This window comes from Hirsutella rhossiliensis (genome assembly GCF_020360975.1).
Source record: "Hirsutella rhossiliensis strain HR02 chromosome Unknown scaffold00002, whole genome shotgun sequence".
In the NCBI taxonomy this organism is placed as follows: Eukaryota; Fungi; Ascomycota; class Sordariomycetes; order Hypocreales; family Ophiocordycipitaceae; genus Hirsutella; species Hirsutella rhossiliensis.
This window is the reverse complement of record NW_025408668.1, coordinates 7,002,083-7,027,615: the sequence shown is the minus strand read 5'-3', so window position 1 is coordinate 7,027,615 and position 25,533 is coordinate 7,002,083. Positions and strand designations below refer to the sequence as shown.

Sequence of the window (25,533 nt, the reverse complement as noted above, 5' to 3'; positions counted from 1 at the left end):
TGCAAGGCTCCAAGTACAGAGAGAGCCTGTGACTGTCGCCATAGAGGACTAACAGAGCCGCGCGCGCCCTGCAAGGAGAAGCCGTCAGCCTCCATCGCAGCATTCATCGTGCGCACATCAGACACGCTCGGGGGGCGACAAGACACATAATGTTCCTCTGCACGGTCCAATCGAGCTTCAAGACGTCGCCCATAGTACAGCATGTATATACAAGTTTGGCTCGACCTTGTCTCTTCCAGTCCAGCAAACCTGGCATCACGCCCTCCCATAAGCCGGGGCCGCCATCGTCTGCACTTTGATCTAGCAAGAGAGCAACATTCCGCCCAAATCGTCTGCAAAGGTCGTTGCTTGGTCCCTCTGCACTCGGAGCCCGTGACGTCACTTCCTCCTCCGAGTTTGGACTGTAGGGCGGTTAACCACGCAAGATCCCAAAACCAGTGCATGATGCACATACCAGGAGGGCCCTTTTTCTTCTTGGGTGCGCTCTTTCCACGCTGTTTCAGCCTGGAGCCCACGCATCAGCAAGCTTGTCTCTCCGTCCATGGGTGTCTCGTTCGTCCTTACTCTTCGATGTATTCGAGTCGGTCCTCCTCCTGCTCATCCCACGTCGTGAGAACAGGACCAAAACCTTGCTTAACATCCTTGATGGTCGCCGTCTTCCTTGGGTAGTAGGCGGCTACCGCGGGCCCCTTTAAGCGCTGCCGCAGGATCTTGTTGCCCATTCGGGTTCCCTCAGGATTGTAAATTGTCGCGAAGACCTGGCATTGCGCCTAAGGGGGGCATTAGTTGGTGGCAGGATCAATCGTGGTCGGCAGATGCATACCTTCATCAAGTCGAGCATCCGCGCACGGGGGACACTCATATTTGCATGGCCGTATGCTCAACGCGCGACTGGTGACGATTTTTCGAGTTCGGGTTGAGGTTGAAGATGACAAAACCGTGGACTGATGAAACGATGACGATTGGCCAAGAGCTTGCCTTCAGTGGGGCATGCTAGAGATGGGGCTCTGTGCCATAAAGTACGTACAGGGTACCGCGTACATGCAGAGCGCTCTGTACAGTGCCTATCAGCCACCACTCCACAGGAAACCAGAGATTCATCGTATGCGCTCGATAATCAGAAATCTACCTCGAACTCTCACACTTGCAGGCGTTCGACCCATACTTGGACGCCACTCACGGCCTGCCACTGCATCCAGCGAAAGAGAAATGACCAAGCGGCCAGCATCGAGCCTGGAGACGGGCGAGAGTCTTGGTGGTGCAGAGGCGCCGAGCAAACGAAAATGTTCGACAGAGAGCGCAGGTTGGGAATCAGCAACGCCTGCGGGTGAAGTCTCTACAGCTCTAGACCGCGCAGCTTCCGGGCTAGCTCTTCCGTCGCTGGTCGCCGTCACGCCGTGGATTTCGTCTGAGATATCTTCCGACCTGCCGCCTCTGCCCAAGATACTGGATCCCGAGCTTGAAGAGGTTGCCTTTACTCACCCTGGACTTGGTCTCGTGCAAAACTACGAGCGCTTGGAATGGCTTGGCGATGCGTATCTGGAGCTTATTGCCTCGAGCCTGATCTACCAGACCTTTGGGCGAACTCCATCCGGGCGTTGCTCTCAGCTGCGGGAGCTCTTGATTCGCAACACCACTCTAGCCCAGTATTTTCGGCAGTATGACATGCACCTGCGAGCTAAACTCCCTTCCGACCTGGTCAAATCTGGAGAGCTGGGAAGGGGGCGATCGAGTGACAAGGACCAGCTCAAGACACAGGGGGACATGTTCGAGGCGTACGTCGCTGCGGTCATCGTCTCGGACCCCCAAAACGGTCTGGCCAATGTCGTCTGCTGGCTAAAGACGCTCTGGGGTCATACCATCAGGCACAAAATTGTCGAGAACGAAAAGTTGCTCTCAGGCTTGCCGCCGTCCAATGTCAAAGCAGCCTACCTCGCGCCAGGCGCTAGGGATCTCAATGCCAAGGACAGGCTGAGGGCCATTGTTGGGGCCAAAGGCGTCTCCATCCGCTACGAAGACATTCCTGGAAACAGCAAACACAAGGATTTCGGCATGCCGCTCTTTACCGTTGGCGTCTACCTCGATGGATGGGGCGAGAAGAACAAGTTGCTCGGCACAGGCACGGCCATGCAGAAAAAGGAGGCGGGGCACAAGGCCGCGACCATGGCGCTGGAGAATAAGAAGCTGATGAAGTTGTACGGGGCGAAGAAGGAGGCGTTCCAGGAGGCGCTTCAGGAGGCTGCGAGGACAGCCGAGTCGGTGGACGAGCAGGGGCCTGCCAGCTGAAGAAGATGAAATTGTCAAGCAGCGAGGACATTGGCGTCTAGGATGAATTGGCCTGGTTTGAAGGCACAAATGGATGATATACCGATATACATAGATACCCAGACTGCAGCATTCAATGCTCTCCTTTCCCGGGCACTGAGGCTACGAGATGGCTCACTTTGCACTGCCTGCCATCGTCTGCCCCCGGAGAAGGTACGAAGCCAGCTGCGAGCCTGGTGAGGCTTGGAACATCACAGGCTTGCTGCAGCGGCTCGAACTAGAAACTCGTCGCGTCATCAGCTGGCGCTCCAAGACCTTTACATGATTGTGAGTCAAGGCACCGGTATCTGGAGCGAATCCAAGTTTGTTGATCGGCTGTCGTGCAATGCGGAGAATCGACCGCTAATGAAAAGTCGCGCTTCTGGGCTTGCCTCGGTTCCACGGCGATCCACCCCGCCAAAAATCTCGGGGTGCCGAGACATGTACTTTGTATCCTGGGGCCTCGGCTCGTGTGGGCGCTCATAACAGTTGCAGCAGCAAGCGTTGCAGGCTCAGGTACCAACGGAACTTGTCAGTACTCTGTTATTATCAGTACCCCAGATACACTACATCGTTTCAAGGCTCCGTAGGTAGCTGAGATAATCGGCTACTTTGACCGTCGGCATCGATTGCTCTGTCCGCCATCAATCCCATCACGACCCGACTGGTGACAGACAGGAGTAGAACCTCAATCCGCGCCTCGCTCACGATCCCGCCCCCGAATCCTCCGCCCTCGCAGCCGCCGCGCCAAGCACTCGATCTCCCGGCCCCGGATGGCGGCACGAGCCTGGCGGCAATAGCAATTGGCCGTTGCGCGAATACTGCCACCCGACTCCCCACCAGGCATCGTCTCCAACCTACAGGCCCTTCCTCTCTGACCGCGCCACCCGCTCACGTAGGCGTCAAAACCGCCCTCCATTTTGTCCCGTCGGGGCGCGGCCTTCTCCCTCGACCGCGCCGTCAGCCCGGCTTCCAACCACATCGCCACCATGGCCGACTCCGTGGGTACGTGCTTCGATCCGACCGGGCCGGTCGAGTGCTGACCTGTGCTGACCCGCCACGGGAATAGATCGAGTCTTTGTCCACGCCCTCAATACCGTCAAGAAGATACCCAAGACGGGCGCGTCACGGCCGCCGCCATCGGACCGCCTGCGCCTCTATGGCCTCTACAAGCAGGCCATGGAGGGCGATGTCGACGGAGTCATGGAGCAGCCCATACCCGTGCCGGGACTGACGGCGGATGAGCTGCAAAGGGAACGAGACAAGTGGCACGCTTGGAACTCCCAAAAGGGACTGACCCGCACCGAGGCCAAGCGGAGATATGTCGAGGCGCTCATCGAGACGATGCATCGCTACGCCACTACGTCGTATGCTCGACCGTCTCCGTCCGACACGGCCAAGTTGCTAACGCGCGGTTTACCCAGAGACGCCACCGAGCTCGTGGCCGAACTCGAATTCGTCTGGAATCAGATCAAGCACAACGCCCCCAGCTCCTCCAGCTCGTCCCCCCAAGCAGGCGGCTCTGCCAGCGCAACGCGCCGCTTTCAACAGCCACTGAGCGGCACTGAAGGCCCGATGAAGGTGCTCAGCCCGATGAGCGAGCACGACGAGGCCGAGTTGCGGTCGCAGCAACAGATGGGGCACGAGGACGACGCGCCGACGGACGTGGAGAGAAGCAGCAGCCGCTGGCAGAAAAAGATGGAGCGCGCCATGACGAACCTGTCGGCCGAGGTTGCGGCGCTGCGGGAGCAGATCTCGACGGGGCGGGAGTGGAGGTCGAAGAAAGAGCGCAGCTTCCCGGCCCGGTTCGGGTGGCTGGCGTGGCTCATGATGAAGCATCTGGTCGTCGACGGCGTCCTTCTGGCTCTGATATTGCTGTGGATGCGGAGACGCAAAGACAGGCGGCTAGAGGACCTGGTGCGGACGGCGCTCAAGATTGGCAGAGAGTACGTTGGCAAGGTGCTCCCCTCGAGGTGAGCGGCGGGCGGGCTCGCGGCGCACGAGCATCGCCGGCGGCGCCGATGCGCCCTGGGCGGCGACATTCGACCGACATTGAGTTTGCAAATGCGCGTTTAGACACGGCGAGACTCTCCCTGGAGGATCATGACTACGGTGGCATGGAGTGTTGGGCGCGGAGGCTGCTGGACAAATGTCGGCACATGAGGGAGTGCTTTTGCAAGATTGACCGCACCATGCGCGAAGGAAGGCCTAGATATGCATGTACTGTACAATATGTAAGAGACGACGGAGAGCAGTGTCTGCATGCTGGAGGCCGTGGACACGACAGACGCAACTGAGAGCCGCTGCAGATGTCTCTCCTCTGGCGACGCCCCGCATTGCGCCTTGTGCTTCGCCGGGAGCTACCGTCCGGGTCCGCGCAGGGACCCTCGTCATCATCTCTCTCTCCTTGTCACGACCGACGGCCCGACCTTGACCTGCTTCCATCATAAACGAATGCACCAAGCAAACCCCCGCCACCTTTATCCTCGCCGCCGTTTGCTGCCTGTCTGACCTGCCGACCTACCCACCCAATCCCCGCCCAGACAAGACGACGAAACGGCCGCCATCGACTTCCTCCGACTTCTTTGACGACGACCACCTGGCCGCCAAGCAACAAGCCTCCGCCACCACACCCCGTCATGCCGCCGCCATGAACCACGCACTCGTCCCCTCGCGCCCGCAACGCATGCGCTCGCCTCCCCCGCCATCAGCCGCCAACAAGCCAACCCACCACCAGGCCAGCAGCGCCGGCGGCCCGGCCACGCACGACGACGACGACGACGACGACGAGACCATCCCCTTGCTCCGGTCCACCGCCGCGTCCATCTTCGTGCCCATAACTACCGACCTCGCCGCCGCCTCGCCCTCGACGGCTCCTCCTCCTTCTGCGGCCGCCGCACCGTCAGACCGCATCGCCGACCTCAACGCCGTCCTCGCAGAGCTCGACACCCACGCCGCCCACGTCCGCGCCAACATCCGCGCCCTCGTCCGCCGCGAGTGCATCCGCATCCTGCGCCAGGCCGCCGCCGACGAAGCCCGCCTCGCCGCCACCCCCGCCGGGTCCAGCCGCGACACACAGCGCCACCTGCCCCAGCACCATCACCCGTCTTCTGCCTCCCTCCCGCCGCCGCGACCCCCCGGCATCCTCGCCCCCGCCGACCGCGCCGCCATGATTGCCAATATGGAGGCCTCCCACGAGGCCGTCCTCCCCGAAGTCATCCCGCTGCCCGACTTCTCCAAGGCCCGCCAGCCTGCCAACCCGCGCGAGTGGGCAAGCAAGGAGCTCATGGCCGCCGTGTCGAGAGCCCTCGACGAGCTCAGGGGCTTCGACGCCCACGCCGCTCACACAAAGGGCCTCTACCAGCACGCGCTCAAGCGAGAGATTGAAAAGGTGGCCCAGTAGTACAGGCCCAGGTCTTCTCGCCCCTTACCCGGCATCCTCAAGTCGGGTGCCGCGCCGCGCCGCAGAACCTAACGGCTCCTTGGCCTGCCGTCGACTCGTCTACCCCAGGCACGGCCGGGATCGATTACGCGTCAACCATGGCTTGCGGCCATGGCCGAACTCAACCTGCTTGGCATTCTGGGCAAACGGCACGCTTGCTGTTATTCAAGGGATTAGCCGTGGTCAAATGACTGATCCCCATTGCCCGCCCTCAATCCGGCATCCTATATGTACATATTCATACCCACTTCACAACGGACCCAAGGAATCGTCTTTCTATTTTGATACAGCCGCCATCCTCGTTCATACCCCGTACGCGACCTGGCCCATGGGCTTATCTTCCTCCATGCCCGGCGCCATCAAGTTAGTCCTCGGGTCTCCGGTGGCCTTGGCCGCCGAACACCGGGCCATTGTTGGTGAGCTGGCAAGGACCTTGAGTTAGCGCCAGGAGGCCCGCGGCAAAGGCAAAGAAGAGGGGGCATACCTTCTAGAGATGACGTCTGTGAAATAAAAGTTGTCAATGACCCTCTTCAGAGGCGAGCCGCCCGCCTTGGCTCCCTTGTTGTGGTCCACCAGTTGCACCTTGCTCAGTTGCCGCAGAGAGACGGGCTCAACCACGTCGTAGGCCGCCAGGGCCGGGCTGATTTCCGCCATGCGATCCCGGACGGCGGACACGTCGTCGTAGGGCAGGGGCGCGTCCAGGAACTCGCCGGCCGCGCGGAGGATCTTCCAGTCGGTTCGCGCAGCGCCGGGTAGCGACGTGGCTGCACGCGTCATCTGCACCCGCCCCTCGGTATTGATGTAGGTGCCCGCCTTCTCCGTGTAGGCGGCGCCTGGCAGCACAATGTCAGCAATCTGCGCACCGCGGTCACCATGGTGCCCCTGATAGACGACAAAGGCGTCCTTGGGAATGTCCGCCTCGCTGAACTCGTCGGCACCCAGCAGCCACACAAACTTGGGCTTGGTCTCGGCAACCGCCGCCGACGGGGTGACGAAGCCGACCTCGAAGGCACCGGCCCTCGAAGCCTCCCTCTGCAGGACATTGTAGCCATCCCATTCCTCTGTCATAAAGTTGGCCGAGTTCTTATCCACGAAACCACCGACCGTCTCGTAGAACGCCTTGGCATCGGCGTGGTCCGTCACGCCGGAGCCCACGATAATCATGGGTCTCTTCGCGGCCTGGAGCTTCTTGCCAAATGGACCGGCCAGGGCCTTTTTCAGGGAGGCGTGGTCGGTTCCGAAATGCTCAAACTCAAAGGTTGAGTCCCAAGTCTCGCCGACGACGCCAATCTCGAGGTCGGAGCGGAGCCACTGTTTCCGAATGCGGGCGTTGAGGACGGCGGCCTCATGCCGAGGGTTGCTTCCGACGATCAAAATGCAGTCAGTTTCCTCAATGCCCCAGATCCTCGAGTTGAACAGGTAGTTTGATCGCACGTCGATGCCGTGGGCAAGGGGCCGGCTTCCACTGGGAGTGTCCAGGGTGAGGTTGTCGGATCCCAGTTTGTTGGCCATGTCCTTGGCAACAACAAGAGACTCGACCTCGGTCAGGGCACCAGCGATAATCTTAAACTCATTGCCCTGGGGCTTCTTCTGTTCCCAAGCTCTGGCCACCTCGTGAAGTGCCTCCTCCCAATCTGCGGGCTCGAACTTGCCCTCTCGTCGGATCAGGGGCATCGTCAGGCGCTGCGTCTTAAGACCGTCGCAGGCGAATCTGGTCTTGTCGTTGATCCATTCCTCGTTGACATCGTCGTTGAGGCGGGGGAGAACGCGCATGACCTCGAGGCCTCTCGAGTCGACGCGGATGCTGGAGCCCAAGCCGTCGAGCACGTCGACCGACTCGGTGTGCTTCAGCTCCCAAGGACGGGCCCTGAAAGCGTACGGCTTGGATGTCAGGGCGCCGACGGGACAAAGGTCGATGACGTTTCCAGAAAGTTCGGAGTCGAGGTTCTTTTCGAGATAGGTGCCGATCTGCAGGTCGTTGCCTCGGCCAGTCGAGCCGAGCTCGGGGGCGCCAGCGATATCGTTGGCAAAACGCACACATCGGGTGCAGTGAATGCATCGGTTCATGGACGTCTTGATCAAGGGCCCAATGTTCTTGTCCTCGACGGCTCGTTTACCTCCCGTCTCGTGGAATCGGCCTCGATCGGCGCCGTAGCGCATCGACTGGTCTTGCAAGTCGCACTCACCACCTTGGTCGCAGATGGGGCAGTCGAGGGGATGGTTGGCAAGGAGGAACTCCATGACGCCCTCGCGAGCCTTGTGGGTGAGGGGCGAGTTTGTCTTGACCACCATGCCGGGCTGCACTGGCCAGGCACAGGAGGCTACGGGCTTCGGGGCCCTTTCCACCTCGACCAGGCACATGCGGCAATTCCCAGCAATCATAAGTTTCCTTGAGCCGTCGTTAGAGTCGGTTCAGTGGGGTGGGAAATGTGTGGTGGTTCTCGTACTCATGGTAGCAGAATCTGGAGTCACAATTAGCCCGGGTTGTCACTTAATAGATGGTGTCGGGGAGCTCAATCCCACCTAGGAATGGTAACGCCAGCTTTCTCGCAAGCTTGGATCAGGGCAGAGCCAGCTATCTCAGCCGTCAGCAACAGGAGGCGTCGGGGCTCAGCATGCATCGCCGGGTACCTTCAATCGAGACCTTTTTCCCGTCTAGAGCCGCGTTAGCACCCATGGAACTTCCAATGGGCAGGGGATATCGCGCAATGCTCACCAACTGTCAGTTCGACCTCGGCGTGGCGCTGCGGTGTTGTCGCAAAGGCCCGCGTAGGGTTGGCGGCCCGCCTGCCCGTCCGCCAAGCCGAACGTGCCAGAGAGTGTCGGAGCATCGTGTCGCCTTGACGGAGTGAAGGGAGTCGGCGATGCAGGGCACGGGCGGGGAGGGAGGGAGAATGGGGGACGGCTCAGTCGTTGACGTCCGTCTGCGGGAGAACTGGCTCGGACGGGCCATGGGGGGAGCTAAGCTAATCCAGAGCCTCGATTAATTTACAAGAGCGCTGATTGGCCAGATGTCGGCTGCCTCAGGCCAGAACCGCCCCATCGGCCCAGCCCGTCTTTTTAGTAGAATTTTGCTCGCGACCCTTTCTCTCCCTCTTTTCTTCCTTTCCTCTCCATAATTGTACCCGAGCACATTTTATTGTAGGTGAGCTTGAGCGGCTGTCTGCTTCTGTAGTCATGCCGCTACAGTCGAGTCTTCCTCTATCTTGTGCTCCAGAGCAAGTAATACGCCGATTATGGAAGCATGGGAGAGATTTATTCATCTCATTGAGCGTTGCCTCTTACCGCCGGTCGTTACATTTCCGATGCAGCAATCCGCTTCGTGACATTTCGTAGCACCATAGCACCGCGATGCGACGTCTTGATGGCTTCAAAGTCGCCCGCCAAAGCTCAAGAGCTGCAGCTACATTGCATTGCCCGCTCCGTCCGCGGCACATCGCCCGTCCATCGCTTCTCTTCCTCGGCATCGCCTTTCCACGCGACGCCATCTACCACCCTGCCATCCCACTCTTCCTCAAACGGATTGAGCGCCATGTGCATGATGCGGCCCAAGACGTCTCGCTCGCCCTCCTTCTCCACGCGCCGAATGACCTCGTCCAAGATCCAGCCGCGAGGGACAAAGCTGGGATTGACACGCTTCATGGCCCTGATCCTCTCCTCATCCGCGGCGGCAGGGACACTCCCGTCTTCGACGCCCCAGTCCTCGGTCACCCTTCTATGCCATTTCTCGAGCCACGCGCCAAGCTGCTTCCGTGCTTCCCCGTCGCCAACTGACTTCGGCGCCCCTTCTTTGTGGAAGAAGACGGACGCCTTTTGTCTCCTCGTGTCCGCGGTCGAAATATCTGCCAGCCGGATGCCGCTTAGCCGACGAAAAAAGTGATTAAAGTCAAGCTCCAGGGCCTCCATCGTGTCGAGCGCGCCGCTGAACAGCTCGTCAAAGTCGGACTCGTTGAAGCGCCGCAGCCCCAGCCGAGCAATCATCAACCTCTTGTACTCTGCCAGGAATACAGCCTTGTATTCTTCGCCCGCCTGTGTGATGAGCTTCTCGGCGCGGGCGACGATGGCTTCCTCTTGCCCCTCTTTGACGCCTTCATCGACAAAAGTAGGGTCGTCGACGTCGGCGCCTACGCCTATCAACTCGCCCACTGCTTCTCCAAACCGCACTAGATTCCACCAGATAATGGTTGGCTGGTTCTTGTAGCTGTATCGCAACATATGGTCGTCGTGGTTGGGGGTATACGACGGGTCAAAGTTGTCCATAAAGGCAAACGGGCCAAAGTCCATGGACAAGCCGTAGATTGACGTATTGTCCGTGTTCTGCCGCATTGATTAGCCACGCCTCGAAAGAGGAACGAACGGGGGACTGTACCAAGACGCCATTCATAAACCCGTACGCCTGCCAAGCGGCCACTGTTGCGGCATTTCTCCTCACCACCTCCCTGTACAGCCTGGTGAAGCGATTCTCCGCCGCATCATCGGGGCCCTGGACGCCGTCGGCCGACACCCCGCGTGTCGGTGTCAACGATGCGCCAGGCGCATCCGGGTCGTTGAGCCGGCCGGGCAGCGTCTCCCAGCCGCCAAAGACATGCTCGGCGATGTACGTGGCCAGCTTCCGGATCAGGGCTCTGTCGCCGCGGGCGCGCAGGATATCAAAGTTGCCGAGCCGTAGCCAAGACTGGGCGAACCGCAGGACTATCGCGCCAGGTTCGATGGTCTCGCGCATGACTTTGGAATGCGGCAGTAGGGTGAGCGACAGGGCGCGCGTGGTTGGAATCTTGAGCGCATTGAGGGCCTCTGACACGACGAACTCGCGGATGCTCGACCGCAGCACCGCCTTGCCGTCGGCGAATCGCGAGTAGGGCGTCAGTCCGGCGCCCTTGAGCTGCAGTTCGTGGCGCACGCCAGTAGACGGGTTGGTGGTCTCGAAGAGCGATATGGCTCTCCCATCGCCGAGCTGACCCGCCCACTGGCCAAACTGAAAGCCCCCGTAGCACTGCGCCCAAGGGTAGCCGCCCTCCAGCTTGTCCTCGTCCCAGCCGTAGAGCTTGTTGCCCGCCACGAAGTCCCCAAAGTCCTTGGTCGTGGCCTCGTCCTCGCTGAGACCCAGGTCTCGCAGAGCGGCCGGACTCACGGCCAGCAGCTCCGGGTCCTTTTGCTGTTCGGGCCGGACCCAGGTGAAGAGGGCGCCCCGAACCTGGCGCGGCGCGAGCTGGTCTCGGGGCGTCTTGTGCGACGCGGCCGGGGTCGGGTAGAAGGGGTCCGGAGGCAGCGACTGCGTGAAGCGCCACGACTTGTCCAGGTCTTGTAGTGACGGCGAGGAGGCAACCTCAGACTGCGCTCGCCGAGAGTCGGTGGCAAGGTTGACTGCGGCCATGGCTGCTGCTGGTCCGGTGGGTAGTCGCGGGCTGGCTCTTCGCAGAGCTGCTCTGCAAAGCATCAACGGCGGCACGATGATGGAGCGGAATACAACTTTAAAGAACAACCTCGGAGAAGCAACGCATGATTCTGTGCCCGAGAGACCACGGGCTAGAAATGAGGATGGCCTTGGTGGTGGCCAAAAGGACGCTGACATCACCGGTATCGACATTCGCGCCCCACATTGGAGCAAAGCGCGGGACACTCGGAACTCGGAATTACAAAGGTCCAGTAGGTAACTTAGACTACGGAGGATAGTGTCATCTTACAGTAGTACAGTAGTACAGGTTGCCTAAGAATTGCCTCATTGTCCCACTGAAACAACTTTTTGGCAGTAGGTGCAATTTGATCCCTTCTTCGCAAGCCTCCGTGTAATACACAGTGTATTCGAGAGTGCCTCAGGTCGAGAGGTGCTTCTAGGTGGGCCAACGGCAGAGGCTGTCGGCGCCAATGTCGTCATCCAAGAAGGCGCTGAACGAAGCTACCCGCTAACCTATCTTGTAGGGTGCTAAGTTACTCCGTACTAACGTTGCGTATGCGGTCTCGGCATATTTACCTAAATCCGAGTTTCAAACATGCAAAGCCGCCCTCTGGAAATGGTGCTACCTACCTAATTACCCATCTAGGTACTTGGGTAGTGGAGAAGAGGCAGGCGGGAAGTTACACTCATAGCTCCTCTGTGCGTGCGTGCTACTTACTCTTCCATCACCACTTGTGAACTTGATCCCTAACCATCCTCAGTTTAATTAGCCTCAACCCAATCGCGAAACCTCTCACGCTCTAGAAACCAGTCCAGCATGAACTCGATCGGCTCGACGTTCGAACCCGATGCTTCGGGCGACCCTCCCAAGCAGACCACCTCTCTCCCTACCCTAAAACTCAACGACGGCAATGAGATCCCCATGGTACGTGCCGCTTGCCCTACGTCCACGTCGCTCCCGAGTAACGCGAGCCACTGCGGTAGCTTGCCTATGGACTCGGGACCGCCAGGGGCAAATGGGGCGCCGCGGCCGCTGGCTCGCTCGACAACGACATTGTCCAGCTGGCCAAGACGGCCATCCAATCCGGCTACCGCCATCTCGACGGCGCCGAAGGCAAGCCTGCGAGAACACCGCACATACACACATCAACCTGCCCTTGCTGACTCGTGTATCCTGGGCAGTGTACGGGAACGAAGCTGAGCTCGGCGCTGCAATCAAGGCGGCCAAGGTTCCCCGCGAGCAGCTCTTCGTCACCACAAAGATCAGCGCCACCGACAAGAAGTCGACCAATGAGGCCTTTGACCTGTCCCTGAAGAAGCTCGGTCTCGACTACGTCGACCTGTACCTCATCCACGGCCCCTGGTTTGCGGATTCCGAGGCCGAGCTGCAGCAGAAGTGGGCCGACCTTGAGGCTATCAAGGCATCGGGACGGGCCAAGTCCATCGGCGTCTCCAACTTCCTCCAGGAGCACATCGAGGTTCTGCTCAAGACGGCCAAGACCCCGCCGGCAATCAACCAGATCGAGTTCCACCCCTATCTGCAGCACGGCCATCTCGTCGACTTTCACAACAGAAACAACATTGCCGTCGCCTGCTACGGGCCCCTCGCTCCTCTCACCTCGGCCAAGGGCGGCCCGGTTGACGCTGCCTGGCAGCAGCTGGCGGAAAAGTACGGGGTGACTGAATCCGAGATTGGGCTGAGGTGGTGCATTGACCAAGGGCTAGTGGTCATCACCACCAGCTCAAAGAAGGATCGCATGGAGCGTTATCTATCCAAGCTGCCCCTGATCAAGCTGACTCCCAAAGAGGTTGGCGACATATCCGAGCTGGGAAAGCAGAAGCATTTCCGTGGTTTTTGGAAGGACAAGTTTGGCCAAGATGACAGGCGGTGAGACTTGACCGTTCATGGCCTCTTTTGTAGAAGTATCTGTTAAGTCTGCACGCCTTGGCCAAGATGGTCATACCCAAAACAGGGCCCCCTCCGATCCTGTGCCATCATAATCATACCCAAGACTTGAGCTATTGTACAGGCCTGTTGTTCCCAGAACCTCGGCTGGGCAGCATCATAGCTCGTCATCAGATTCCGTTTCTTCGTCTGCTCGCGGTGGAGCAGTGGTCTGTTTATTTGCAAAGGGCAGATCTCGCCGAGGAGGGGGGCCTCGTGTTGTCTTTTTAAGAGGCGCCTCTTGTTGCCCGCCTTTGCTACCCGTTGAAGCCGAGCGACCTGGCTCGACGTCACGAGCGGTTCCTAGCTCGGCGGGGCTGTCGTCGTCCTGGTCGTCGCTCGCTGAAGCTGTGCCGTCACTGGTGTTGCCGGGATCCATATCATCTGGCTCTGACTTGACAGCAGCTTCATCCATGGCCTGATCGCTGTCGTCTGAAGTCTCTTCGGACACGTTTCTCCTTGCAGCCTTTCTCTTTCTGGCTCGAGACGGGGCTGGGTGAGGCGCCCGATTGTCTCCCGCCTGTTGCGGCTGCGAGGACGCCGAGTCTTGTTTTCTGAATGAAGACGCGGTGATAATTTTCTGTTGCTCGCGAATCTTGACCTTCTTTTCGTTGAGCAGGTCCCTGAATTTGAGCAGTAAAGCTGCTTCGTCATCTTGCTTTGCCTGCAATAGCTCATCCAACTGAGCTTGGAGAACGGCCACCTCAGCCTCCATTTCCCGGGCCTTGGCTGCTGAATCGGCCGCCTCTTTCCTGTGCTTGGCCAACGCGTCGAGGGACCAATCGCACCACTGAAACAGCTCGATCCGTTCACTCTGATCACATTTCAGGGTGACGGCACCGAGTCGTTGCTGTCATCGTCAGTACTTGTTCAAGGCGATGATCAGTGTGGACATACTGTGATGCCTTGCACTTGCTTCCGGACGGTGAGGGAAATGGATGATTCGGGCTGAACAGCGGCAGCCACCTGGATGTCCTCGACGGGCTCTTGCCGTAATAAAGCATCCAAGATGTGCTCCCACTCATCCTCCGAGGCCGGGCAATTCTTGACTCGGAGTGAAGACACTCGATCATGCTTCACTGTGCGTGGTCAGTCCGGAGGGTTAGTCCAAGGATAGGGGTACGACTCACAGACGCAGGCATACGGCTCGTCTCCCTCGGTGGCCGCGAGCTTGAGGTCCAAAGGTTTCGGTCCGGCAGAGGAGACGTTGACGAGCACGTGTGTCGATTCCTTGTCGCTCCGGGGGAATCGGAGGACTCGCATGGAAGCCATGGGTCCTGTTGGGGTTTAGCAAGAATAGGCCGATGCCAGTCGGCCCGCGGGAGAGACAGCGGAAGCTGATGAAGCAAAGGGCAGCCCTCCTTCGCACCCGGAGCGTGCACGCCGCCACCGAGAAAGTGAGCGTCTCACGGGCGGGTCAGGGTTCACGTTGGCGCCGAATACGATGGAATCAAACAAAGACTCGTCAGTCTTGACGTGAGCACTAGCGTTGTCACAAAAGAGAGGCGGCCAGCGTGACAACTTGGCAGAATTTCATTGAAGCTTTCGCGAATCGGTACGAGAGCACCTGCATGGACCGCCAAGTACCACCTAGGTAGGTACCTAGGTACCTTACTGTTCAGTACAAGTACTTTCGTAGCAGCCCCCCGATGGATGATGGCCCTCTTCCCCGGCTCACCAGCCACAGCTACATTGGCCGGCCCGAGAAAGAGAGCTGGAAATGATTTTCGAGCTATTCCCGAGCTGCCTTGTTAGCGTCTGGCGAGCCCGAGTCACACGCCGCTGACGGGCCATGTACCGTTAAGAAATACCAATGTATTAGCCAAGACGGGCCGTAGTACATGGAGCTCCGCGGTCAGGTGGCTCTTTGCGTTGCTGGGTAGACAACCGCTGCTCCCCAAGACCTGATCCCCGGTGATGATTCTGAAATAAAGCTCATCCGAGCATGCATACAGACCCCTGGCTATAAACTCTTCCTAATCAAAGGCCTTGTCGGTGGAAACGCAGAAAACTCAGTCTTTTAAGGTGACGAAAGAGAGTCGGCTTCAATTTCATATCCACTGCTAACTCTGCCGCCCCCCTTCCCCCCCCCTGAGCAACGCGTCACTCCCCAGCTCATGTGGAAATTAAAGAATGAAAAAGAGGAGAACAAAAGAAAGGGTCAATTAAGATTTGTCTGCACAGTCAGATGCTCGAGGCCAAAGGTATCATGTGCCGTGGACGCTAACATGTTGCCGCTGCTGTTCCCAGGGAATCGCTGCAAAGACCGAGTACAAAGCCATTGGTGGAGCATTTTGCGAGATTGCCTGCCCGGTACATGGAGCCACGGCGGGTGCAAAGCATGTACCTAGGTATCCAGCAAACGGGCCTGGCAGGTACGGAGTACCTTGCATGACTCCATCTCAGAAAAAGCAAAGCACTCTCCCGTCATGGTCTCGTCTAACACAAACAGGGCGCCTGCAGATAAAGTGTCTCCGTCGTACCGCATTCATCCTCATCCCTCGTTGGGATGGCCGATGCTCAACGCACCGTCGTCAGCCAGCAAGTGCGTCGCGGCAGAGAGTACCTCGAGTACTCGGACGGCTCACTGTGGACTCGCAAAGCCGACGACACGACGGGTCAGTGGACGCCAGTCGAGGCTCCAGTTGCTCAGGAACCGGAGCCCCCGACCCGCTACCTGTCGGTGATGGTAGAGCACCAAGCTGAAGGGGAGCCCAAGCACTGGTATCTCCTCTCCCATCAAACCGACCCGGCTGGGGCTGGGAAGGGCCAAGTCTGGCAGGTCACGGGCGACGCAGAGTGCATGTACTATCGGCACACTCCAGATGTCGACGGCTTCAATTCCGACTCCTTTGCTTGGCACCAAGTCCTCAACTCGAACCTCAGCCACTCTCAGTTTGCCACAGTCGACCGCATCGCCCGAGCAGAGCCGGCACCGCTCGCCGTGAACCGGGCCGCTGTGACGGAGAATTGCCAGGGTTGGGTGATGAGAGTGCTGCGGCGGCTCATGGATGTCGGAATTGTGAAGGAAAGCTCAGTCACCATATTGCAAGGGTATATGGACCCTGTTTAAGTGAGGTGGGACCGGAAGCAATCGCGGTAGAGTTTGGGAGATGCCGACGATAAACGTCGATTCTTAGTCTGATGTTGACTCGAAATAGGTTTCCGTCCGACGGGTATTTACCGGCGGCTCCCGCTGAAGGTGACACAGCCCACTGCTAACTGGAGGGCTAGAAGGACAAATTTTCGTAGCGCTGTTTTCAAGACACTCAAGTCTCAAGTTGCTATAGCTCTTCTGGCCTCGAAAGCCCCTTTCCAAAAATACCCGACTTGATGTATTTGGTGCTAGAGCCCAAGAGGCATCACGCGCGGAGACGTGTGGATGCCCCGATTACCTAAGGCCGGTACCGTTACTAGTACCTCTGCCGTTCTGCGTGGCGCGGCTTCCTTAGTACATGGGTACTATACTAGTGGGATCCACCGCCGAGACAGTGGCCCGGCCCAGCCTGCTGCAGCAGCCCCCGGCCGCCCCAGCAGCCCCAGCCCAGAGGCGCCCAGGGTCAGAACCAGAAACGGCGTACCTAAACATGCCTGGTAGTCGCACGGGGTGCAAACCTGCCAGCCACAGCCAGCTTCGCACTTTGTCCAGAGTGGCCCTTCTCGAGGCCCGACCCCCCCCAGCCTTTTGTCTTTCCCACACCACCCAAGGCTGGTTTGCACGATACATCATCGACATCGCATCTTCGCCTCTCTTCACTCCCCTTTGCACATCACTGCGCATCGATATTGAGCCTCGTTTTCCGACCCTTTTCGGCTTCGCATGCGTCTCTACTGCCAGCCAGAGCCGACCACGAAACCCCCGCCTTTGAGACTCTTCATCGCACTCTGATAACCCCCCTTGACGGACCATTTCTATCGACGCCAACGCACGCCTCCGCTCCGACGAACTGGCGTCTTCAACCTTGGGCCGTTCAGCTGCCATTCGCCATCGCTTCTAGCGAATCGCTTGCGTCGTCCGCTTACCGCCCGAGACGAACATTGGCTGTTTGGCGACTATGAATCCGCTCAACTGACCTTTCGCGTTGTGCTCCCCGGTCGCACATTGAGCAGCATCGCCCACGGCTGCCTCTCCGAATAGCTACACACCAGGCGACTGTCCGTCCTGGCCTCTTCGAGACCATGGACAAGCCACGGCTCAAACTGAAAGCACGCCAACCTGTCGACGAGGAAATTGAAAACTGGGACGATGACGATCTCGTCGTCGACGGTGACGAGTTGTCGTTTCGAAGCTCCTTAACCGCCACCACTGCCACCAGCACCCACGGCCCCTCTCGCCGCCGTGACTCCAGCTCCTCACATGTCTCCCTACGCTCCGATCTCGAATCGTGGAATGGGGAAGAAAAGCAGCTCCATCTCCCCGCAGACGATGAGTCGTCCAATGTTGACGCCATTGCTGCCGCAGAGCATGCTGGCGTCCCAATACCCAAAAACGTGCCATGCTCGGCACTCATGGGAGGCACCATCAAGCGCCTGGGAGGAAGAAAACTCAAGAAAATCATACAAGAAGACTGGGAAAATGACCTGGAACTGCCCGACGCCTCCCAAGGCTTGACGCTCAAGTCAAACAAGGACGCCGAGTTTCCCGACACTCTGCGCCAGGTCAGCGGCGGATCTGCGCAGACCAGCCCGACAAAGCAAAGGACCGCGACTCAGCACCCCGCCACCAACACCCAAGCCGAGCGCAGAACCTCTACCCAGTCCTCCACCAGCACCCTCTCATCGGCTCTCAACCTGGACAAGTTCAAAGACATCGACGACGACGACGACGACGACATCTTTGGTGGCGATACCATCAAAGTCTCCAGGATCAGGACGACACCGCAACCCGTGTCCTTTATCACGCCTCCGACCCCTCGCAGGGTAGAGAAGCCTAAGGAGGCCGACGACGATTTTGAAAAAGATTTTGAGCTGCCATCGGATGGAAAATTGAGCCTGTCGACTAGGAAGGCCATCCCAAAGACACCATCATCGCAACCCGAAGAGCTCGATTGGGGAGAGAGCAGTCTTGGCACCAGGTATGGCGGGACTCGTCGGGATGGGCGATCCAACAGAAGCTCCTCGGTTTCCGCGCTGAGCCCCAGCGTCTCGAGCTCAATCACTGCAGAGAGTGAGGACGAGACCGTGGAGGGTCTGATTCTCCCAGCCGGCCCTGTCAACTTTCAAGAGAGGCTTCAGCAGCGGAAAAAGTGCACATCACCAGAACGCATACCCGAGGAGCCCGAGCTGTCTCCCAAGGGGCGCACGGCTACCGAAGCAGACCGCCAGGATTTTTTTGAAGGCCTCGATATTGGTGACGGCAAAGTCTTTGACTCGGGCAAGCTCACGCTGCACCGAAACATCAAGGTCAAAGAAACTCGACCGACCAGCCCCGCTCGACCCAAGACGGCCATTTCTTTGACCTTTACAAACAAGCTCCCCGCGCAGGCTCGGCTCCCGCGACTTAGCCATGAGAGGGCGCATTCGACATCCCTGGAGCCCGTCTACGAAAGTGGCGGCTCGTCCTTACCCCAGAGAAGCCGACGGTCTCAGTCTCGCCTCGGTCACTCTTCCCAATCGTCCGTAACAAGCCTGCCGACTCCCACGACAACATCTCCCGGTCGGTCATTGCCTCCGTCGACTCCACAGCGGCGGGAAGTCGGCCCAAGATCGTCCTTTTCCTCATTGCGGAACGAAGCCCCCACGACCAGCGCGCAACTACTCAAGCAGAAGCGCTCGCTCCCGGCAGTACGACAATTGAATACCCCGGGAAAGCCACTGTCCAGCCGGTCCGAGCGGCCACCATCGAGGACCGACTCCAATCGTCCTCAGTCGAGCCTTCGACCCAAAACGCCCGTGGAGCGCCAGCGGGCAAGCTTCGCGGAGAGCATTGTTTCTCAGGCAAGGAAGCATCTACCATTCCTGCCTGCTGGGGCGTCACAGACGCAATCTCAGCACGTGAGCTCCAAGACGTTGCGCCAGTTTCGTCGACATGATTCGGATAATGCCATTGACATCAGGCCCTTCTCTCGTTCGCTGTCGAGGTCTGCGGCGAGGTCTCCGAGCCCTCATCGGTATAAGTGGGCTGCCGATACCTGGGAGCGGCTTAGCAAGCCCAAGAACAAGAAACAGTTTGGGGATGGCCATGAACTCGATGGATTCGACGATCTGCCGACGTCTCGAGAGACGGAGACCAAGTTCCTGAAGCAACCCGTGGCCACTGGATCTAAGAGTACGCTACGAAGCAAGCTTTATCAGCATATCCTCCCAGACAGGATGACTACCCCGGCGCCGTCGGGCCCTTTATCACCCGTCAAGGTGGCCCAGACACCTCGCTTTGCGCGCGACACGGCGGCGAGTCGAATTGCCCGCGAGACGGCCCTGGCGCAACGTGCCCCTAGCGGCGGCAACCACGCGCCCGTGGCTCCTCAGCGAGAGACACCCCTTGCGACCCGGAACAGCCATGGCCTACAGCCTCACTTGCCTCACCCGATGGTTCGCTCCAAGAAACATTCGAAACGCCCTCAACAGCTCAAGCCGCACCTCATCTCCAACCTCAATTCCGGCAAGGAATCAAAGGGTAGGCGTTCATTGTCAACCGCAGCAGCACTTACGCTAACTATATCCACCCAAGTCGTCAATGGGATGTTCTACAACGCCGATACGTATCGGTGGGAGGGCAACGAGAATGTGCTGAACGCGTTTGACCATGGCCCGGCGTCGACGCCGTCGACAACGTCCGCGGCGCAGCACTGGGCCAGGGATAAGGAGGCATCCACGCCGCGTCCTGCCCTCATCACCAACATCAGCGCGACAAAGGGCGTTCAGGTGGTCGGGGGCATGGTATTCGATCCTCAGAACATGTGCTGGCTCAAGATGGGCCTGCCGAACCACGCCAAGTCGGAGACCAGCGACACCATGGACGGTTTTAACGCTCTCGACGACGAAGAGGATGTGTTCAAGGACATTCCGGACCTCGAAGACAACGCCGTGGAAGAACGAGACGGCCGCGGCAGCGACATCAAGGACGACTGGCTCGTGGGTGAGGAGTTTGACGTTGGACCCGAGTTCATTAGGCGACAGCGCGAGGAGGAAGACAGGTGGCGCAAGAAGTGCGAGAAGTGGATTGGCCAGGGGTCGCGGGATCGCGATGTGTGGAGATGGACGATTCGGCATCTCGTCTCCCAGTTCGATGACCTGCCCATGTGAGACGAGTCGGCAGCATGCTTCATCGTTGTCTCTGCCGACCTGGGAATTGTTCCCCCGTCCATGACCAGGCTTCTACGCCGTGGCCAGGTGGTGGTCTATTGAATCAGGAAAGACAAGTTGGAGAGCCTCGCTTGGCTTTGAAGGGATTTGGAAGGGAAAGGAGAAAACAGGTCTTAAATGGGGTGTGGGCGGGAAAATGGCTTGCATGGCCCCCGGTGCACAGGAGACGCCGGTTTTTTCGACGACGCAACGACGAATATGATGACTGATGACTTTTTGTTACCTTCTCGTCGACATGACGCAAGGGTGGCACTTTTGCTGGACAGCTCGCAGTTACTACATTAATAACAGTTTTCTGTACCTATGTGTCAATATGAAATTGCATTTTCTCTCTACACTGAACGCCTTGGTATCTGTCTACTTGGTGGGCTACTTCTTTTTGCTGGCCCTCTTGTCGCTTCGCGGATCCAGGCCCCTCCGCCTCATGGCATTGCGTCGGCCCTTTTCCATGTACTCTTTGTCCTCGTCTTCATCCCAGCCGCCAAAGTCATCACCGGTGCGGGCCACGGCATCGTCGTCGTCGACTGTAATGGGCGACTTGTCGACGACATCGTCGGCGGCAGGTCGCGAGGTGTTCTGGTCGTGCAGGGCCGAGGCGGCCTTGGGGGGCGTGGGGCCAATCTTTTTGAACTTTGCGACGTAGAAGCCGTCGACGTTGTACGTGTGCGGGTAGTAGCGGCGGGTGAGCTTGAGGCTGGCGTCAAACTTCTTGCCCATGAAGCTGGTGAAGCCCTCCTTGCCAAAGGCGAGGCCCGTGTCGACGAGCCTGACGTTGGGGCGGCGGCTGAGGGCGTACTGGACGACCTGCTCGTTCTCCTCGATGGTGACGGAGCAGGTCGAGTAGACGAGGTAGCCGCCCGTCTTGCTCGAGTGGTTGACCGAGTCGATGGCGGCGAGGAGGAGCTGCTTCTGCGTGTGGGGCAGTTGCATAAAGTCCAGTTCCGTCTTGTTGGTCTTGACGCTGGGGTCCTTTGCGATGACACCGGTGCCGGAGCAGGGGGCGTCGAGGAGGACGCGGTCGAAGCCGCCCATGGGCCTGGGGAACTCGCGGGCGTCGTAGTTTGAGACGATGACGTTGCTGGCGCCGAGGCGGTGGATGTTGCCGATGAGGCCCTTGGAGCGGGCCTTGTTGGGGTCGTTTGCGACGATGACGCCCGTGTTCTTCATGAGGGCCGCCATGTACGTTGTCTTGCCGCCGGGCGCCGCCGCCATGTCGAGCACGCGCTCGCCCTCGCGCGGCTCCAGCGCCATGCAGGGCAGGAACGACGACGCGGCCTGCAGGATGTAGTGGCCGGCGAGGTACTCGGGCGTGGCGCCGAGCGGCACGCTGCTCTCGAAGACCTGCAGGCCGACCTTGGACCACTTGCCGACGGGCTCGAGCGTGACGCCGCGGTTGATGAGCGCCTGCGCCAGGTCGCGCCGGTGCGTGCGCAGCGTGTTTGTGCGGATGACGACGGGCCGCGCCGACTCGTTGGCCTCGAAAAAGGCAAAGGCCTCACGCGGCGTGAAGAGGCTGTACAGTTTCTCGGCCAGGTACTCCGAGTAGCCGTAGTAGGCACAAATGTCCTTGATCAGCTGCGCCGTGTACTCGGACCGCGACCGGCCCTCCTCGGCCATGTTGGCGAAGTCGTCGAGCACCCTGATGTTCTCCGTGATCCTCGTCCGGAGGAGCTGCAGGTCGGGCGCCAGCAGGGCATCCGTCTTGCCCCCGAGCGCGTCGTCGTCGTCGTCGTCGTCGAGCACGCGCGGCCTGTCCCCGGCAATGTTGGTCTGCAGGGCGCTCTCGGCCAGCTCGGCCTCGTTGGCGGCCGCTTGCTCGGCCAGCTGGCGGTCCAGTTTGCGGGTGAGGCCGGCGATGTTGGCTGCGGTAAGCTTCTCCTCGGGGTCCGACTCATCCTCGTCCTCCGAAAAGGTGTGTTTTCTCGGGCCGTCGTCCTGGTCCGAGTCGAAGACGGACGCGTCCGAGCCCGAGTCTGAGCCGAGAAAGTCTGCGCCGAGCGCCGGGGCGTCGCCGTCTGAAGAGTCCGCATTGTCCAGGTCGAACTCGTCGCCAAGCTCCCCGTCGGAAGAGTCTTCAAGCTCAGGCAGCACAACCTTGGCCTTTGACTCGCCATTGGCCTTGCGCTGTGGTTGTTTCTTGTCCGCCGGCTTTCTTCCCTTTGCAGCCATCTTCGCTGGAGCGCTCTTGGCTTCGGCACCCTTTGCTGCTGTTCTCCGCCGCTTCTTGTCCGGAGTTTCGGTAGGACGATCTGGGGGAAGGCCGGCTTTCCGCTTCAGGCGCGCATAGTGTGCTTCCGACAGGGGCTCAGGGGCACCCTGTTTCCTCGACATACGCCGTCCAGCACCCATTTTTGAAGATTAGTGCAAAGAAGACTGGCGAGAGAGATATCGACGTTGATGCCTCTCTGGTTGTCCGGGGCCACTCCAGTCGAAAAGATGATGCGCCCCGCTCCCAGCTTTTTTTCTTCGCTGCAGGGGTCCGATAGTCGGGAAATCCTCGTATCGGGGTGGGGCAGATTGAATTACATAATCATGACCGTTGCAGTGAGTGAGTGGTCTGGGTCTTCTTGGTCTTGGAGCTCCGTCACGGGCTCATTGCAAGCCACCGATCCGAATTGCAGTTCGCCAGCCTGCTGTCCTAAACCGACATCTTGCGAATTTGCTGGAAGTTCTCCCGACTGGGCGCCCTCTTGCAAGTTCTCAGCTAGCTGTTGGGACGAACCTCATCTACCCCGCAGATAGAACCTCTCAAACACCAACGACGAAGCCAATTCTCGGTCATCATGGCCGAAGCAGCGTTTGCCAGAACCTTTCTCTCAACCCTCGATGCCCGCCCCATCAAGCTCTCCGCAGACCATGTCGAGGACCCCAAGTACTATCCGGCACGGCCGCCTGTACGTCACCCCGCACTCTTGAGTTTCTGTGTGCTCAGCTCTGTCTGACGTGGTCATGATTCTTGTCCCTAGTATATCCTGCCGCGGATGGCCAAGCCCATGAGCAAGCCGAAAACACTCGCGCCCGGACAGGAGCGCAGCGTGACAGTAGTCTTAAAGTCACTGCGGAACCCACCTCTGGATATCAAGCTCACCTCGCAACCGCTCAACACCTCACTGCTCGACATCAAAACAAAGATTTCGAGCCAGACTAGGATACCCGTCGACAAGATGAAGATTCTTCACAACAAGAGACCCCTGACGGATAGCAAGATTCTCAAAGAAGTTCTGGGGGAGACCGACATGTCTGTCGAGTTTTCCGTCATGGTCATTGGAGGTGCCGCAGCCATTCCACCAGAGGAGACCGCTTCCCCGGCGTCGAGGCAGCCGACGGGGACTGTCGCGGTGGACTCCGACGCCTTCTGGGTGGATCTCAAGGGTTTCCTGATGCAGCGACTGAATGACCAGGCGACGGCCGAGGAGCTCTCGCGCCTCTTTCGAGCGAGCTGGGAATCAAACAAGTCAGGCCCATAAGCAGCGAGCGCGCAAACAGCACCGCAGCACTGAGTTCAAGAAGATGCAGGCAGATGAGGAAAAAGAAATCCACATCCATTGTCTTTTCATAATTTTTTTCTTCACGGTGTGGTATCATCGGAGTTGGCAAGCAGTCAGGTGTGCCCCTTGCAAACAGCACAACATGATCGACCTTTTCGAGAGCTATGCCCACCATATTCTTTACATCGCTTGCCGTCACCCTTGCCTCACCATTGTCGATTGCTCAAGCCTTGAGCCGAATGGTAGTATACTTAGTTCTTGGCCCATCGAGACGGTGCCTTGCCCGTGTCGCGACGACTAACTGCTAGCCAGCAAGACCCTTGCTGACAGTCTTGATGATGGAGTCGTATTCGATGTCATCGGGGTCGTTGGCCTGCAACTCAGTCGCGATGCCGGTAAGCGTGCGCTTCAGGGCCTCCTTGGAGGAAGCGTAGACCATCTTGGGCTGTTTGGGGTTGGCACGTCAGCTTGTGGCTCGCAGCGGTGCACCCGCCAATCTACGCACCTGGATACCAGCATCGTCGGGGGACCACGCGATGAAGGCGATTTTGTTTCTGCAAGTCGGTCAGCCGGTGCCATGGTTGCCAAGGACGAAAATTGACGCTGCGTACCGCACGCCGTCGCCGGAGGCCAGGCTGTATTCGAAGTCGTACACGGCGTACCGGGGACCCTTGCCAACCTTGCCCTGCGCTCTTGTCTATCAGTTGTCTGGACGAAGCGGGAGTGGGCGCATGTGATGACGGACCGCCTTGTTCACGGAAGTGGCGCTGATGAGCTTCTCGCGGAAGTTTTCCCAGTCCTTGTCATTCGAAGACTCTTCGACGACGATTTCCTTGTAGTTGTCCGACAGCTTGTAGATGATGTACTTGAACTTCTTGTTGAGCTTGAGGTCATTGTAGGCAGTTATGCACTCCTGAGCGACGCTCGCTCTGACGGCACATGGCAACGTTAGCGCCCAGACTCGTCCATCGAGCTCATACCAACAGGGTGCCCCAACAGTCGCATTTCGATGCCGGCGTCGAAAGGGGTAGAGGAGTCAGGGGTAGGGGAGCCGTGAGCAGGCGAAGCACTGGAACCGACGAACTGCAGACGCGACGGGAAGAGGGGTTACGAACCCGGATTGAGACTGGCCGTCACGGTTAGTTCGGCGTGCCTTGGGCCTTTTCGAGTCGGCGGGTGACCTACCATGATTGCTGTCGACGCTCCTGGGGGAGGACGTTGGCTGGGTGGAGGGGTGAGGGGCGACGGGGGCTGACGAGCTCATTAGCTATCTCGCGCGCGTCGGGGGAGTCGCGTGGACGTTGGCTCACGGTCCGCCACTTGCTTGGCCGACTTACGGGATCGAGAATGCCGACTCGGTGTCGTTGCAGTCCTGGGGGGGTTGCAGAGCACGGGAAATGGGAAAAGTGCCTCTTGACGGAACGGATCGGAGGTATCCAACAATGGAAATGGAGGGGATCCTGGCGGAGAAAAAACACCACATCATGGTGGGGTTCTCCGTGAGGCTCATCGCACCACGTGACCGCCCGTCACCACGTCCAAGCCACGCTCGGACACGACGCTCCTTCGTGCTGACCCGACTTCGAGGCCAGGCATCAAGTTGCCCACAAAACTTCGCTTGGAAGCGGCATCCAGGACCAGACCCACAGAGGGT

The 25,533-nt window shown here is 59.1% G+C and overlaps 13 protein-coding genes across 13 annotated transcripts; 7 read left to right on the top strand and 6 right to left on the bottom strand.

The window, feature by feature from the left end:
• Positions 1-378: 378 nt before the first annotated feature.
• Positions 379-862, bottom strand: HRG_02489 (mitochondrial ribosomal subunit; the record flags this gene model as incomplete). The annotated part of the gene is made up of 4 exons (XM_044860960.1): positions 379-401; positions 455-504; positions 565-770; positions 824-862. 4 exons carry the CDS (start codon positions 860-862, stop codon positions 379-381), a joined length of 318 nt encoding a protein of 105 aa, XP_044724593.1.
• Positions 863-1,209: 347 nt separating this feature from the next.
• HRG_02488 (ribonuclease III domain-containing protein) lies at positions 1,210-2,286 on the top strand (the record flags this gene model as incomplete). Its single annotated transcript, XM_044860959.1, has 1 exon — positions 1,210-2,286. The coding sequence occupies one exon, from the start codon at positions 1,210-1,212 to the stop codon at positions 2,284-2,286; it is 1,077 nt and encodes a 358-aa protein (XP_044724592.1).
• A 1,007-nt stretch (positions 2,287-3,293) lies between these two features.
• HRG_02487 (acyl coA binding protein) lies at positions 3,294-4,281 on the top strand (the record flags this gene model as incomplete). Its single annotated transcript, XM_044860958.1, has 3 exons — positions 3,294-3,309; positions 3,374-3,671; positions 3,729-4,281. The coding sequence occupies 3 exons, from the start codon at positions 3,294-3,296 to the stop codon at positions 4,279-4,281; spliced, it is 867 nt and encodes a 288-aa protein (XP_044724591.1).
• A 1,192-nt stretch (positions 4,282-5,473) lies between these two features.
• Positions 5,474-5,707, top strand: HRG_02486 (uncharacterized protein; the record flags this gene model as incomplete). The annotated part of the gene is made up of 1 exon (XM_044860957.1): positions 5,474-5,707. The coding sequence occupies one exon, from the start codon at positions 5,474-5,476 to the stop codon at positions 5,705-5,707; it is 234 nt and encodes a 77-aa protein (XP_044724590.1).
• A 342-nt stretch (positions 5,708-6,049) lies between these two features.
• Positions 6,050-8,577, bottom strand: HRG_02485 (molybdopterin oxidoreductase domain-containing protein; the record flags this gene model as incomplete). The annotated part of the gene is made up of 6 exons (XM_044860956.1): positions 6,050-6,167; positions 6,231-8,135; positions 8,194-8,208; positions 8,270-8,321; positions 8,378-8,401; positions 8,463-8,577. The coding sequence occupies 6 exons, from the start codon at positions 8,575-8,577 to the stop codon at positions 6,050-6,052; spliced, it is 2,229 nt and encodes a 742-aa protein (XP_044724589.1).
• A 559-nt stretch (positions 8,578-9,136) lies between these two features.
• Positions 9,137-11,120, bottom strand: HRG_02484 (putative ACR, ydiU/UPF0061 family protein; the record flags this gene model as incomplete). Its single annotated transcript, XM_044860955.1, has 4 exons — positions 9,137-9,458; positions 9,522-10,063; positions 10,116-10,194; positions 10,270-11,120. 4 exons carry the CDS (start codon positions 11,118-11,120, stop codon positions 9,137-9,139), a joined length of 1,794 nt encoding a protein of 597 aa, XP_044724588.1.
• Positions 11,121-11,958: 838 nt separating this feature from the next.
• Positions 11,959-13,033, top strand: HRG_02483 (aldo/keto reductase family domain-containing protein; the record flags this gene model as incomplete). The annotated part of the gene is made up of 3 exons (XM_044860954.1): positions 11,959-12,066; positions 12,126-12,255; positions 12,324-13,033. 3 exons carry the CDS (start codon positions 11,959-11,961, stop codon positions 13,031-13,033), a joined length of 948 nt encoding a protein of 315 aa, XP_044724587.1.
• Positions 13,034-13,204: 171 nt separating this feature from the next.
• HRG_02482 (DNA double-strand break repair and v(D)J recombination protein XRCC4 domain-containing protein) lies at positions 13,205-14,349 on the bottom strand (the record flags this gene model as incomplete). Its single annotated transcript, XM_044860953.1, has 3 exons — positions 13,205-13,936; positions 13,984-14,165; positions 14,217-14,349. 3 exons carry the CDS (start codon positions 14,347-14,349, stop codon positions 13,205-13,207), a joined length of 1,047 nt encoding a protein of 348 aa, XP_044724586.1.
• Positions 14,350-15,595: 1,246 nt separating this feature from the next.
• HRG_02481 (uncharacterized protein) lies at positions 15,596-16,159 on the top strand (the record flags this gene model as incomplete). Its single annotated transcript, XM_044860952.1, has 1 exon — positions 15,596-16,159. The coding sequence occupies one exon, from the start codon at positions 15,596-15,598 to the stop codon at positions 16,157-16,159; it is 564 nt and encodes a 187-aa protein (XP_044724585.1).
• A 1,106-nt stretch (positions 16,160-17,265) lies between these two features.
• On the top strand, positions 17,266-20,331 carry HRG_02480 (cytokinesis regulator; the record flags this gene model as incomplete). The annotated part of the gene is made up of 3 exons (XM_044860951.1): positions 17,266-19,702; positions 19,757-19,823; positions 19,884-20,331. The coding sequence occupies 3 exons, from the start codon at positions 17,266-17,268 to the stop codon at positions 20,329-20,331; spliced, it is 2,952 nt and encodes a 983-aa protein (XP_044724584.1).
• A 429-nt stretch (positions 20,332-20,760) lies between these two features.
• On the bottom strand, positions 20,761-22,740 carry HRG_02479 (16S rRNA methyltransferase rsmB/F domain-containing protein; the record flags this gene model as incomplete). Its single annotated transcript, XM_044860950.1, has 1 exon — positions 20,761-22,740. The coding sequence occupies one exon, from the start codon at positions 22,738-22,740 to the stop codon at positions 20,761-20,763; it is 1,980 nt and encodes a 659-aa protein (XP_044724583.1).
• Positions 22,741-23,174: 434 nt separating this feature from the next.
• Positions 23,175-23,858, top strand: HRG_02478 (get5 carboxyl domain-containing protein; the record flags this gene model as incomplete). The annotated part of the gene is made up of 2 exons (XM_044860949.1): positions 23,175-23,285; positions 23,358-23,858. The coding sequence occupies 2 exons, from the start codon at positions 23,175-23,177 to the stop codon at positions 23,856-23,858; spliced, it is 612 nt and encodes a 203-aa protein (XP_044724582.1).
• Positions 23,859-24,183: 325 nt separating this feature from the next.
• Positions 24,184-25,067, bottom strand: HRG_02477 (cofilin/tropomyosin-type actin-binding protein; the record flags this gene model as incomplete). The annotated part of the gene is made up of 6 exons (XM_044860948.1): positions 24,184-24,324; positions 24,385-24,433; positions 24,491-24,576; positions 24,637-24,808; positions 24,995-25,005; positions 25,065-25,067. The coding sequence occupies 6 exons, from the start codon at positions 25,065-25,067 to the stop codon at positions 24,184-24,186; spliced, it is 462 nt and encodes a 153-aa protein (XP_044724581.1).
• Positions 25,068-25,533: the final 466 nt, after the last annotated feature.